The sequence below is a fragment of the Formica exsecta genome, unplaced genomic scaffold (genome assembly GCF_003651465.1).
Source record: "Formica exsecta isolate Colony F162 unplaced genomic scaffold, ASM365146v1 scaffold272, whole genome shotgun sequence".
In the NCBI taxonomy this organism is placed as follows: domain Eukaryota; kingdom Metazoa; phylum Arthropoda; class Insecta; order Hymenoptera; family Formicidae; genus Formica; species Formica exsecta.
The window spans coordinates 219466-233351 of record NW_021849984.1 but is presented as its reverse complement, the minus strand read 5'-3'; the positions used below and the strand labels follow the sequence as shown (position 1 = coordinate 233351).

Below are 13886 nucleotides of genomic sequence, written 5' to 3'. Positions count from 1 at the left end.
GTGCCATAGGTATCCTCGTCGTGGGGGGGGGGGGGGGAGGGATAGAGGAGGAGAGGACGTCGCGCTCTAATATTTCCCTCAGCAAAGTCTAAAAACTTTACTCTCTCGGCTGTGTTGATGCGGCAACTCCGCTCGGGTGTTTTAAGCTTTTAAAAAGAGCGACGTGGGCTCACAACGACGTCCGCGCGTCTCGGGAACGAAGGGTGGAGAGGGAGGGAAAACGTTGCGCAGGGCGCTGCTTTGAAATATTAAGTGACTGATGGATGAGGCTCCTGAGGGGAGGAAAGAGACGAGGGATCCGGGAGAAAGACGCGCACAAGACGAGTATATCTCGTCCTTGCTCCAATGTTTCCCCCATGTTGTCCTACCCCTCTGTCCTGCATTCGACCCTTATTCCGCCCTTACTCTTTTCTCCCGTGCTTCTCTATACGAATGTGCGTTTCTTAGGAATTTTAAGTATGTTGTACACGATCACTACGATCAATGTCGTTTCCTGAGTCATCGACGCACGGATGCGTGAGATCGCGAAGTGCAATTATAGCGGTACTCGCGACGATAATGTTCAGTGGAAACAGGAGGGAGGAAAAGCAGAAATAATCGATTATCACGATGAGAAAATAATAAACCGATCAATATTTATCGTAATATTATAGTTAATTTAATAATACGATTTTATATAAATCATTATCATTTTATTAATATTGTTATTTTAATATTTACACATACACGCATACAACTTTCACGTATATGATATTAAAAATTATTAGTTTTGTAGTTCATTTTATTTTTTTTAAATTCTGTATTTTATTATTAATATATCATATTCTAATCTGTGCAATATTTTGATAGACTAATCAATCTTTTCGATATCATAATTTTTTATCAATCAATCAATCAGTCACAAAGTCGGATCACTAACATCGGTAATCCGAAACACTTATCGATCGATCAAAATCCGTATAACCTCGAGCGAATTTACGGCGCACGTGTTAACGTTACGGTCGCATCGATGCTCCAACACGCGTTGTAGAAGAGGAATCTAGCTACACGGAAGTACTCAGATAGAAACAATCCGTTACAATATGATTACAATTTGCGTAACATTTTACGGAGTCGAACGAGATACCCATGCCGTCATACGTGACGTTATCTCGGCGATTCCGTGACGAGCTTGCTGTAAATACCGATGTTAAAGCGAGCCTATCAACGCGCGATCGCAACCGCACGCACGATGCTAACCTCCCCCGCCCTCCGTTTCTACGATATCCATTACGCAGTTTATTCGTGGAAGCATAAAAAGAGGCTGCTAGATGTGCTATCGCCGCGTGAGATGGAGACGCACCGGATTGTTTGGCGAACCGTGCAAATGATGCGTCTCGCGCGGGCGTTTACAACCTTTTCTCTCTCGCGATGCGCTTCCTCCCGCCTGGCTAGCATCGCGAAGGCGGACCTCGATGCGGAAGATCCGCGATAAATCCGGATAGCCGGCGGATCTCCGCTTATCGCGCCGTATAATCGCACGTGGCTCACGCGCGCGAACCGATTACGTCAGAAAACTGACTTTTCTGCGAACATAAGCTCTTACCTTTGCAAGGATGAATATAATTAAGAATCCTCTCGTAATCAAGATCTTATACAGAAAGGCGTGTTTTTAAATTAATTTTGCGTTTGAATTTGTTAATATTTAACCTCCGTTAGTTGCAATATTTTTCACTCAAGGTATTAGCATATAAAAAAAAACTGAAGTGTTAATAATTAAATAAAATAAATTAAGTGACGAAAATAATATTTCTTTTTGAACAATTTTGATTTTAATCTGTCTTTACATGTTCATACATTAATCTTCTAATGTTATAATATACTTCAGTTATAACGTGTATCTATTAGATATTGCGACTAACGGAGGGTTTACTCAAATGCGAATTTTTTATAATCATTCACGTGATAATCACACATACCTACTTTTATCGTTAATGACGTTAGGGATTTCTAAAAAACTAGAGTTCTACTGACAAATGTGGTCGCATTTTTTCGCGTCCATGCACGTACAAGAGAAATAGTGTACCGGTTCCCGGGATAAAAATAATATATCCGGCGAAGTAACGCGTACCTGAAAGAGAGAGAGAGAGAAAGAGATATGCGCTTTGTGTGTCGCCGAAAGTTCACGCGAAGCTGAAACTTGGATTTTATAAAACGCCGACTTTAAAATTGCGAGATGGCCTTTGTGAGAATGGCAGAGATGAGAGAGATCTCGTTAGCCCCGTTTTCTCGGACTTTTTATTCGGTCCTATTTTTTTATGAAGGCATTGCTTTTTTTTTTATTATTGCGGCTGCCATATTCTGAAACGGCGCAAAGAAAGAAATGCAAAACGAGTAATTTGCGGCTCTGTTTAACATATTATTCGACAATAGATAATATTGACATGCAAACAAGCTTTTAAATACGTAAATAATTTAACACAACTTTCTATAAACAATATCTTTGCTGGAAATTGCATTAATATATTTTTTAATCAATTTTTAGGCATTTTTTGTGGATAAATATTTTTTACTGTAATACATAATTTATCTTTTAATATTTTGGAATTTAGAGTTTTCTAGCTAATTTTTTTTTTTCAACTTGATTATAATGTTGCAAAATCTGATAACGTATTATATAAAATTAAAATTATTACAAATGCTCTTAAGTAACACATCGAAATTCATAAATACTTTTGCAGCAATTGACTTTCCATTTAAAATCAATTTTGACACATAAGCTAATATTAAATATTTTATTTCTAATGGATATTATTAATGTGAAATTTAATTTTTGTTATTTAATAGATTTGGAAAGATTTAAAAAATATAATTCACTACTTATAATAATTCTTCTCCTCGAGTGTTTGGAAGAGTTTATCACAGGTCACAACGTGTTCGTGTCCAATGTAATTGTGTTTGATACATAAATCTTTTGAAGGATGTACATCTTTGCGTTTTTTTCATATCTGCCGCAAATTTTGTCCCCGTAAAAAATTCTGCGACTGCCGTTTGATATGAAATTGAGGCGCGAATCGAAAGGACGCGAATGAGTAGCGGAAGTGCGAAAAACGAGCCAGCATCGTTGAAATCGGAGAAGCTCCGGATAGCCGCGCGTTATAATTTGCAAGTTATTTCGCGCGCGTCGCTATAATACGGATCGGATAACGAAACCGCGAGACGGACAGTGCAGATCGTTATCGGCTCGTTCTCGAAATGTTCCTCGGGGGCACGATACGTACCGGGCAAGTCAAGGGATGTACGCGACAAGAGAGCGCCTTTTCTCGTCCAACGTTTCACGCATGATCGACCTCGTGCCACGCCGAAAAAAACGGATCGCAATCGGACGGATCTTCTCATTGTCCTCTCGTGCGCATTCGTGTGTGCGTGCGTCTGATAGAGATCTTAAACACCGAACTGTCCATTCGTACACGTTACGTAGCTGCTCTTCGTTATCTTGAAGCAATATAAAAGCAATTTATATTCGTAGAATGAATTTATATTCGTAGATTTTTTATTAGTATCTCAACATTAATTATTAGATTGACTTCTTATCTCTAAAAAGTATAACAAATTTTTAAAAAATTCAAGAACTTATTTTATTGAAAATAAAAGTAGAAAAATAAAAATATATTAAAATTAAAATTAAATGCGTAAAATAATAGAAAGAAATATATATTTATATAAAAATAATCTTTCTACTAAAATATAATATAATTTAATCACTAATTATTTATCAAAGATAAATAATTAGTGATTAAACAAAAACTTAATCTGAAGAATATCATTTTGAAGAATATTTTTTATACAAGATTCTCTCTATTATCTCTAGTAATATTTTTGCAAATATTAAAAATTACAAAATTTAATTTTGCTACGAGTAAAAGATTAAACGCGAAAACATATAATATTGATTATCTGTCGTGGCCATTTCTTCATCACTACTCTAAAGGTATTTTCCGAATCCAAACGCTTCTCCTTTTGGCGTAAACGAAGTGATATTCTAGGCGCGATCGGCTTCGTTAGTTGATCATCGATCTCGATGGAAACTTCTTACGGTTAGTTACACCGCCGTTGCTTTTCCAATCAAGACATTCGTACATCGCTCCCTTCGTGTGATTTTTGCGAAAGGGGTACCACCTTGCTTCGCGCTTTCGCCACTTCTTTAGTTTTCCGCCGACTGCTCTTCGTCAGAGCATTTTTCGCAGGCTTTTTATCTACGTTCAATAAAATTTTACAATTTGGCTCCTTGACGTGGAAATTTTCAGTATTTATAAAACTTTAGTGTTTAAAAAATTATCTTAGTGTTTAGACATAAAAAGGTGAGAAGGTGAAATATTAAATAAAAAAAAAAATGCGCTTGGCTCTAAATGCTCTTTTCTATTATATTTGATTTTAATCCAGAGAGCCTTTATCATTATTACTTTTTATTATATGTATTTTTATATTTAAAAAAATAAAAAAACGATAGATTAGCTTTTCCATGAACTTCTTAAACTTCAATATTCTATGAAATAAACATATATCTACATCAATCTTTTAAGCAATCATTTTCCTAATGTTTTTCACCCCTGCATGCGATCTTTCGTTCGAACATAACTTCTAATTTCGATTCCGAGCGATCGAATTCCCTTTGTAAGGCGCAAAATCGCGTCACGTGCCTTCGCTGCGACGAGAAGAAAAGCTCTTTCGCTCTCTGTAAAAAAAAAAAAAAAAAAAAAAAAGAGAGAGATCTGCTGAAAGACGAAGCTCTCTGCTTCTCTCCCACGGCGCCGATATAACGTCTGTCGACCTGCCGCCACCCTGGCAGCAATAACATAATGGCGCAGGAAGAGAATGCGTTTGACTCGCGATCCAACACGCCTCAGGAATCTGGGGAGCCCCGCGCGACCAAACATCCCCAGTATGTATCCCGCGCGGAAAGCATAAACCGCTCGACGCGGCGTTGTTTATCGCCCGCAGTTTGCGCCGGGTTTACGCGTGCCCCGCTCGATTCTCTCGTCTCCCCAGATGCGAGAAAAAGAAAGGGGGAACGTCGAAGCCGCGCGCGCGGGCGATGTTGGAGAACTCTGGTAGTTTTCAATCTCTCGTCTCGTAGCTAAAATGAGACATATTGATCTTAATCTTTAACCAAAAGTAATCATATTTTCCCTATTATTAGAAAATTACGCTGTCATTCTTTGTATTAGCAAACATTCGATACATAAAGTATTTAGCAACCATTGACACTTAAAATATATATTTCTTTAATTTAAAATTTTAATTCAAGATTTAATTATAAAAATGTACGGATAAAATATTTTATATACATATATATTTATCGGTATTTGTACTTTTTTTTTATCTAAATGAAAAAAAAAAGGACAAACTTTGAATTTTGGTAAAATTTATAATTGCAAAAATTTATAACCGATTTTATAATAGTTTATATTACCATAACAAAATAGTTAAAATACTAAAGACTAGAGTGCATGATCGAACATGCTACAATTTTCTGTAAGTCATACGCTATGCGAGCATATTATAAGAATCAAAATCCAGCTGATTTGTAGCTGTGATACATCATATAAACGATGCAACGAATAAAAACAATTCGAATACATCGATTTAGCCAAAGCATCGCGTCGCGAAACACAATCTGACCGTTTAAATAATAACTCAACATTGTAGTTTATATTTCTACGTTTACGTTTTACAAGTTTTAAGCGGCGCATAACCATCTCGGACGAAGTGCATCTTCAAACGTAACTCCGCGATGATCAACAAACCTCACTCGCGGATCTGAAATCATAGAGCGAGACTTTCTTCTCGCCGTTGTTACAAGGCGAACGGCATAATCACGTAATAGGAACGTGCTACCCTGTTATTTTATATTTGAGACTGTATAAAATCCTGCTCGCATCCCTATAATGATGCATTTCTCGATTTACAATTTATATACAATTTATGTACAATAAATCTTCCATTTCTATCGAAATTTTTTACATGAAATAAACAATCATGAATTTTAACAATCATAATCTTTTTTTGTCGAAAAGTTCCATTATTTATCTCCATCGAATTTTTCGATAGTCGAAAATTAAATATTCACAATATATTATGAATAATAGAAATTATCGTATCCATAAAATCTGAAAATTATCCTTTACCTAAATGAATCGTAAAATGGCGTATCTCGCGAGGATTCGAGTTCGTCAAATCTCTCCCGTCGTTATTTCACCCGTTCGTCGCGGTGAACGCGCGACGTTGATTTAGATGGCTGCGATTTCCGAGTCGGCTACTTGTTGTCGGTGGCTGAGAGGCGCGATTGGTGCGTGCTACACGGAAGGCAACACGGAGTCGATTGTCTTGCGATATTCTTCGTCTGCGTTTCTCCGTCCGGCAGATCCTTTTCGTCCTACCTTTCCTACCTTTCCACGAGTCCCGGGCTGCGGCAGAAAGTCCGCGCTACTAATGACACGAAGAGGAATGCTGTCCGGCAGCGCGCGCGACCACGTCAGTAGCCATTTGTAATGCCCCGGGGAAAAAGTCAAATCAAAGTGTGATGACGTGGGGTGAGCGCGTCGGGCTACCTGCAATTAGCGACACACGCTGGTAGCCATAATTAAAATTGCACGCGCGGCTTCCTCTTTGCACCTCGCCGCGCGAGGAAAGCCACAAAGGCGCGCTCCCCTTCGCACCTCCACGCATTGCCAGGCTTCTTTGTTTCGACAGTTATCCTTGAGATGATGATGGCGCTTTTTACCCCAAGTGAAGCAAAATAGAAGCGGGAAAAGTCAGCGTTAAGCGCTATAAAGATATTTTGCTGTAATAATTATTTGATTTTTTAATTATTTAAATCTCTCTCTCTCTCTCTTTCTCTCAAAGGATTTAATAAATAGAGACATTTAGCGTGTATTTGATACATTAATGAATTATTAATTTTATAATGCGTTTTACACTAATAATACAAATTAACAGCATAAAATACTTGATTTGAGACGTACATTAACATTATAATACGTGCATATCTGTAATACGTACATTATAATACATTTCTGTAATACACACAGAAAAATACATACTATATACAAGTAAATATTACTTGTTTCAAATATTTCAAAAGTTCGTATATCCGCAAATCTATCATAAGTTCATCATAAGCATCAAATTTATTCGAAATGTATTCTGAATCCTAGTAAATTTAATACTTCAATCAAGATTATTAAATTATATAATTGAAAGAAATACACTAAATTTTTCTGATCTAATAAATTTTCTTACATTAAATTAACCATATCTGACTTTTCTTCGATAAAATTTTATAATATTCTTCAAAAGAAAATATTTACTTTTTTTGGAGTACATGATAATGAGGTTTCCTAAAATTTGTGACAAGTCTATTTTAAGACTATTATTAAGAAAATATTCTTTGTTAAAGATAACTGTTACTTAAAAGAAGAAAGTAAACCGAGTAATCATTTTTCTTAGCAATAGAATAATATTTTTCTGTGTGTAGATCCATATTCAGAGAAATAAAATTTTTCGGATAAAGATTGCAAAAGTGCAATTACAAGTTAAATTATATTCTTGTTTATATTAAATTTTGCGATTCACTATGAGATTATTTTGAATCATCTAAAAAGATTCCACCTTTCAAGGATGTAAAATGTAAGGAAAGCTCGTTTGAAACACGATTACTCATCCAACATCGATTGAAAGTATTTTGCAAAAGTCCGACATTCTCATATCGTAAATGACTTGAGGTGTTATATCGCGAGTTATATCGATGCCGGGCAAGCTGCTCGGGGTCCCTCGAACAAGAAACGTGACAATCCGTCGCGCCTCCGCCCGGTGGACGATGACAAAGTCGATTGGTGAGGCCGGCGGAGTTAATGTGTGCCGCCGCGGCGAGATGAGCGGACTGTTTTAATTAGAGAATCTAATTGATGGCCGCGGCAGCCGAGCAATCCATAAACGACTTCTTAGGGCCGCGCACCTGGGTGTTAATTACTCTCCTTCTGTGCCGAGGTCCTTCCATCTCCCGGCTTTTTTCCCTCGCTGGCTCCTTCTCCTTTTTCGACCACTCGACTACCGAAGAACCGCGTGAGAGCAGGACGGGGAGAAAGAGAGAGATTTACAATGAGAAGGGAAGGGGAAAAAGAGAAACCATCAGGAGAGAACGAGAAGTAGCGAGTAACGATTGCGAGATGAAGGAAGATGGAAGGGTGAAATGAAGAAAAAGAGAGAGAGAGAGAGAGAGACAGAAGCGAGAGAAAATGAGGGAGCGGGAGAGGAGCGGAGCGAGCAACAAGTGTCCCCCGTCGCGAGGCGCAAAAGCATTCCTAATTACGCTTCTGCCCTGCTCGGAGCGAAACGAGACAAAAAGCGCCTTGATTACATTTTCGTATAATTTCATCGGCCGGCTCTCTCGCCATTAATAGCCGCCGCTTCGCCCCGCGCCGCGCCGCGCGCGCGCAAATTAGATCGATTCCTTAATGCCCCGGGGCCGCGTAATTGGTTCTTATTCTCGGAAGCTGACGGTGAAATCGGATATCTGTCGTGTAGCGCAGAGCCCTGTGGACCGACCGACCGGTCAACGTAATTGCTTTTCGGACTGTTTGGCGTTTCGCGGTTCTCTTCGTGGACGAGAACGCGGGGCGGGGAGATCGTTAATGTCGCGATACGCACCTTTGATAATGAAGCGAAAAATATTCAACGGACGCAATGCGAAACGTCTCCCGGTCGCACGGAGACTTAATGAAATGTAAGATCACACGAGTTTTTATTCTCGCGTATTAACGTGTCGAAACTTTGCGTCGTCGAAAGAAACGAACGGTCGAACGATGGATGCCCTCCCGCCAATGATGTATGTAATTTCTAAAAGCGAGAGAAAGAAATGAGAGAAGAAACCCAGTAGCACGTAATTTGCGCAAACTCTCGAAATGTCGTGCGATTTCGAGGGGAAAAATTGATTCACGACCGAAGAATATATGTATCGTTAATACCATAATATGCGGTTGTAATGAAGCGAGAAATACATTTTCGGCGGCCCACCCGGTGGGACGTTAATGGAATGTGCCGGAGCTTCGCGAATTTTATTCCCGCAAATTGATGTACTTTGTACGGCGCGATGATTTTAACGATCGAATGATTTCGTCCGCAAGATTGCATAAAATTCTAAGAAAATCAATTTTCATTGAGGCATTATACCCCGAGTACACACCATATTTGTTTCTTGAAATATGACATTACATATACATAAATATAATTTTATATATATTTACGTAAGGTTACACAAACCCCATAAAATTTTATAAAACTAAAGATTTATTGTAGAAAATAATTTTAGCTTATAAGTTTTAGAAAGAGCGCAATCATGCATATAAAAATTAATTTTTATTAATAAAATAATAATAAATAATTTAGCATTATTCATACAGTATTGCGTAATCGATAAAATAAATTTGCACTATAATTTTATTCATCATTTAAGAAGACTCAAAAATGTAATATATTTTTGCAGTGGTACAGAGTGGACAAAAGCAAGATCAGAGAAGATTTGCTGGATCTGTGGGTCCCACTCGGCACCGGTCCCAATGCCGACCAGCCCGACAAAGCCGCCGAAATTTTCCTCGTGAGATCCGCGGAGAGATCCGACTCGTTGCCTTTACAAGCTTGGCACTCGTTAGCCCGGTCGGCGTTATCCTGGTTCATCAGTCGAACGTCCATAAACGGGTAAGTGCTCATTATCTACATCGTCTCGTATTGATTTTTCCGCGAGATATCTCGGACGTGCGAATCTTGTTGAATTAGATCTTACTTTTTCTGCAAATTCCATATCATGGAAGATAATTGCATTTGTTGCTGCAGAAATATCACTTGTATTTATTGTATTTTTCTCGTGCGTTTTTATTAATAATTAAAATAAGCACGAGAATTATTTTTAAACAGTTAATAACAAAGTTACGCTTATTTGTATTGTTCAATACAATTCTGATATTTCTCGATGCTGATAATAATTAAAATTTTATTTATAGATGTAATATAAGATATTAATTTTTTAGGATAAGATAAGATATAAAAGGAAAACGATATTTATCTTGTTTAATTTTTCGAGTAGCAAAATATTATAACACTCAAGTGTGTGCTCATAACTACACTGAGAAGAAAAAGTTGTTAACTTGATTAAATCCATTCAACTAGTTACCATTTTTTAAATTGAAATATTTAAGTATTTAAGTCAAATACGACATATTAAACATCTAACATGATATGTATATTTGACTTAAATACTTAAATATTTCAATTTAAAAAATGGTAAGTAGTTGAACAGATTTAGTCAAGTTAATAACTTTTTTTTCTCAGTGTAATATTTTTCATTGCTCACACATTTCGTATAGACTAAAAAATAATTGCATATCGCGTCTCGTTTGATACTCGAAAATCTCCGTGATTTGCTTAACAACACGTACAATGCGTAATTTTGATGAACCCCACTCACATTCATAACGATCTGTCCCTTTGGACACATTAATTGAAATATTTTTATATTTAAGTCAAATACGATATATTAAATCTAACATGACGTATATTTGACTTAAATACTTAAATATTTCAATTTAAAAAATGGTAAGTAGTTGAACAGATTTAGTCAAGTTAATAACTTTTTTTTCTCAGTGTAATATTTTTCATTGCTCACACATTTCGTATAGACTAAAAAATAATTGCATATCGCGTCTCGTTTGATACTCGAAAATCTCCGTGATTTGCTTAACAACACGTACAATGCGTAATTTTGATGAACCCCACTCACATTCATAACGATCTGTCCCTTTGGACACGAGATCGGATTTATCAAGCCAAAAGTCCCCGAGTTGCATCTGTATGCGCTATCTATATGCTAGGGCAAGGCCGAAAGCCCTCTCTCGCTGAAGGCGAGATCGTTTGCGAGGTGATGAAAGGGGGCCTTCCCTTCTCGCCGGTTAATTAATAACCACGGAGATACGATCTCCGCCTATCTCGCTGTCCGCTGCGAGGCTCGACAAGCTGGTGGCAAAGGCCCTGGCATGGCTGCGGGTCGGTCAGGCTGGCGTGGTGGGCCGTTGGAGCCTCGGTGTTGGAAAGAAGGGAGTAAGACGAAGCATATATGAACGAGAGAAAATGAGAGAAAGAGAGAGAGAGAGAGAGATAGGCAGCGCCGTAGTTATTGATGGCCAGCTTTGTTTGCCCCCCGAACCGTTTATTAAAATCCAGCGTGGGTGATTAACCTCTCCCCCTCAGCTGCGTCGTCCTACCGGCTACCAGGCAACACCTCCACACTTTGCCGCGTACGTTATACGCGCGGGATCGGCGTGTACCGAACAACCGTTTATTAAAATTTCTCTCGACACGGGAGGCTAGCCACGGCTACTAGGCGTGACACCTTAGCTGTCGGTTTTGTGAGTCGGATTGCTGAACAAGAGTGCGGAAGATCGACAATCATGCCTAAGAAGTTGCCCTTTGGCCGGCGGATATTTGAGAATGTGTGTATGTGTGAATTTAAAATTAGCTTGCAGTTGACAGATTATTATATTTTTGAAAAGTGTTAGAGGATTGAATCTGATATTTTTTGCAAACTTTTTTTGACGGCTTCATAATATTTGTTTCTTTTTAAACTTAATATTTTTGTTCTTCTTTCATCGATGGCATTTCTGATTTAGCTTACATGATTTTGTGAAAAAGTAAATCGCTCTTTTCGATAATATAATTAACAAAATAAATAGCAGGATAGAAGAATATTTCGAAAATATATGAATTTAATATCGGTTAAATAAAACAAGTAAACAAAGCACAAGAATATAGAATATTTATAACGATTACAGAGAATATAAAAATTATATTGGTCTTTTTACATGTAGAAACAAAATTGAAAATAATTTCTAATCATATAACGATAGCATTGTCTTTAAATGGAAAATTTTCAATATATATATATATATTACATTAATTTATAAATTAATCATAAATAAAAGAGAAAGCTAAGAAATTTAAAGTACAATACAAGAGAGAGGAAAAATTTCTTTAATTTAAGAATCGATTATAGAAAGGATATCATTATCTCTCTCTGTCGAAACCCTGTAACAAATATATATAAAAGGGCATAGTATATATATATATATACATAATTTATGAGAGAAATATCTCTCTACGATCGAGACATGTGGAGTATCGCGTAAACTACGCGACACGAATTTAAATCCAATCGTTGGCATCGTGCCGGAGAAACGTGAGATAATCTACGTTCGTTCGCCAGTCTAACGGAGAATGATCCATAGTCGCGAGAAATAAGCTTTTTTTTTTTGTTTTGTGTTTATTGAATCGTCAGCACTATGAGACGGAAAGCGATCTTACCGAATCCAATGCAATTCCGGGATGAGTTTAACTGATTGTGAGCATCGTTCCCGCGGTCGGCACATCGAGGAACTTTAGTCACGGTGGGACCAGCTGATCGAAAACTCGACAATTTTACTACTGGCAATCATACTTAGGTATTTGTCTTCGTCATCGCTGAGACGCACGTAATTAACCCTTTCGCCACGCCATTGTGGACCCTCTTTTCCTTCCCTCCCTCTTGCCCTTTAGACGCGAATTGATTGGTGTAATATAATCACCGATATACTATATTGCGAGTCGATAATATCAGTCACGTGTATTCGTTCAAAGTGGGAGCTCATCCTCAATTTGATTATATAAATAAAATAAATATATATAAAGTATTGATTTTTTCTCAAAAGCTATTATCCGAGTTTTAGAATTTTAATATAAGATGATAGAGCTTCGACTCTTTCAGAGAAAATCATAGAGTTTCTAATACATTTTTATCAGATATATCGAAATTCTAAAAATAGAATGCTAGTTTCATATAAATATAAAATTGCATCTGTTGCAGAAAATTTTACGTATAATGAGATAAAAGTGTAAAGATATAATCCACCAGTAGTAAACAAACTCATATATTTTAAATAATAATGAATATATAATATACATACTAAAGTGTTTCCATAACTTTATTATATTATCTGTTATTAAGAAAAATATGATGTTCTTTTTATGAATATACACCTTGAAGTTTTAATTAGCGTTTCGCAGAATTATTTTCGATAATTACATTCTGATTATAAGCGCAGTATAATTTCACGAAATCGGCGATTATTGCTTGGAAGAATTTCCTTGTCAGAAGTTTATAAATGGTTTTCCAATCCCATGCAGCGACAATTGACCTCGGATTACAAAATAATTACCGATAATTATTCGTAATTACATTAAACCTATAATTACGGTCACATGCGATTTGAAAAATGATAAAATCATCATGGTCTCATGACATCAGCACAATTTAATTCGTATTAAACAGTAATTAACAGTAATAAAGTTATTACGCAGTTATATCGAGCGTGCAATTATGGTATATTGCAAAACTTTAAAATATCGAATTAAAATTATGAAGGCTGTATTGCCGTTTAATTTTGTACATTTATTTAAATGTTAATATATATTTCCACAATATTCTTAATATATATCTAATCTAATCAAAATTATTTTTTCAGTATCAAATTCTCAGGATATTACATTCTTTTATAAATTTAACGCTATTGTCTAACAATGCACGCATTAAAGAAAGTAGCTGACCAATCATGAATAATGATCGCGCAATTATATTGAATTCAATCAGAACTAGCGACTTTAATTGACAGACCACTTATATAGTCTCCTTTTTCTTTCCTTATTCAGATTCTAATTTATGTGAATACATAAAATATTGGTAAAAATAATCCGAGTATTGTGCAAGATTAATTAAGGATCTAGAATATCTATAGAATCAAAGATTTGTAATTTTTAAGATTGTA

General features: G+C 36.6%; 1 protein-coding gene across 1 annotated transcript in view; it reads left to right on the top strand.

Annotated features, from left to right (window-relative positions):
- LOC115237109 (methyltransferase-like protein 9) overlaps positions 1–13886 on the top strand; it is a 36344-nt gene that overhangs the window by 4253 nt on the left and 18205 nt on the right. Inside the window, exon 2 of the mRNA XM_029809961.1 lies at positions 9524–9735. Coding sequence (XP_029665821.1) covers positions 9524–9735 — 212 coding nt within the window. The remainder of the gene's footprint in view (positions 1–9523; positions 9736–13886) is intronic.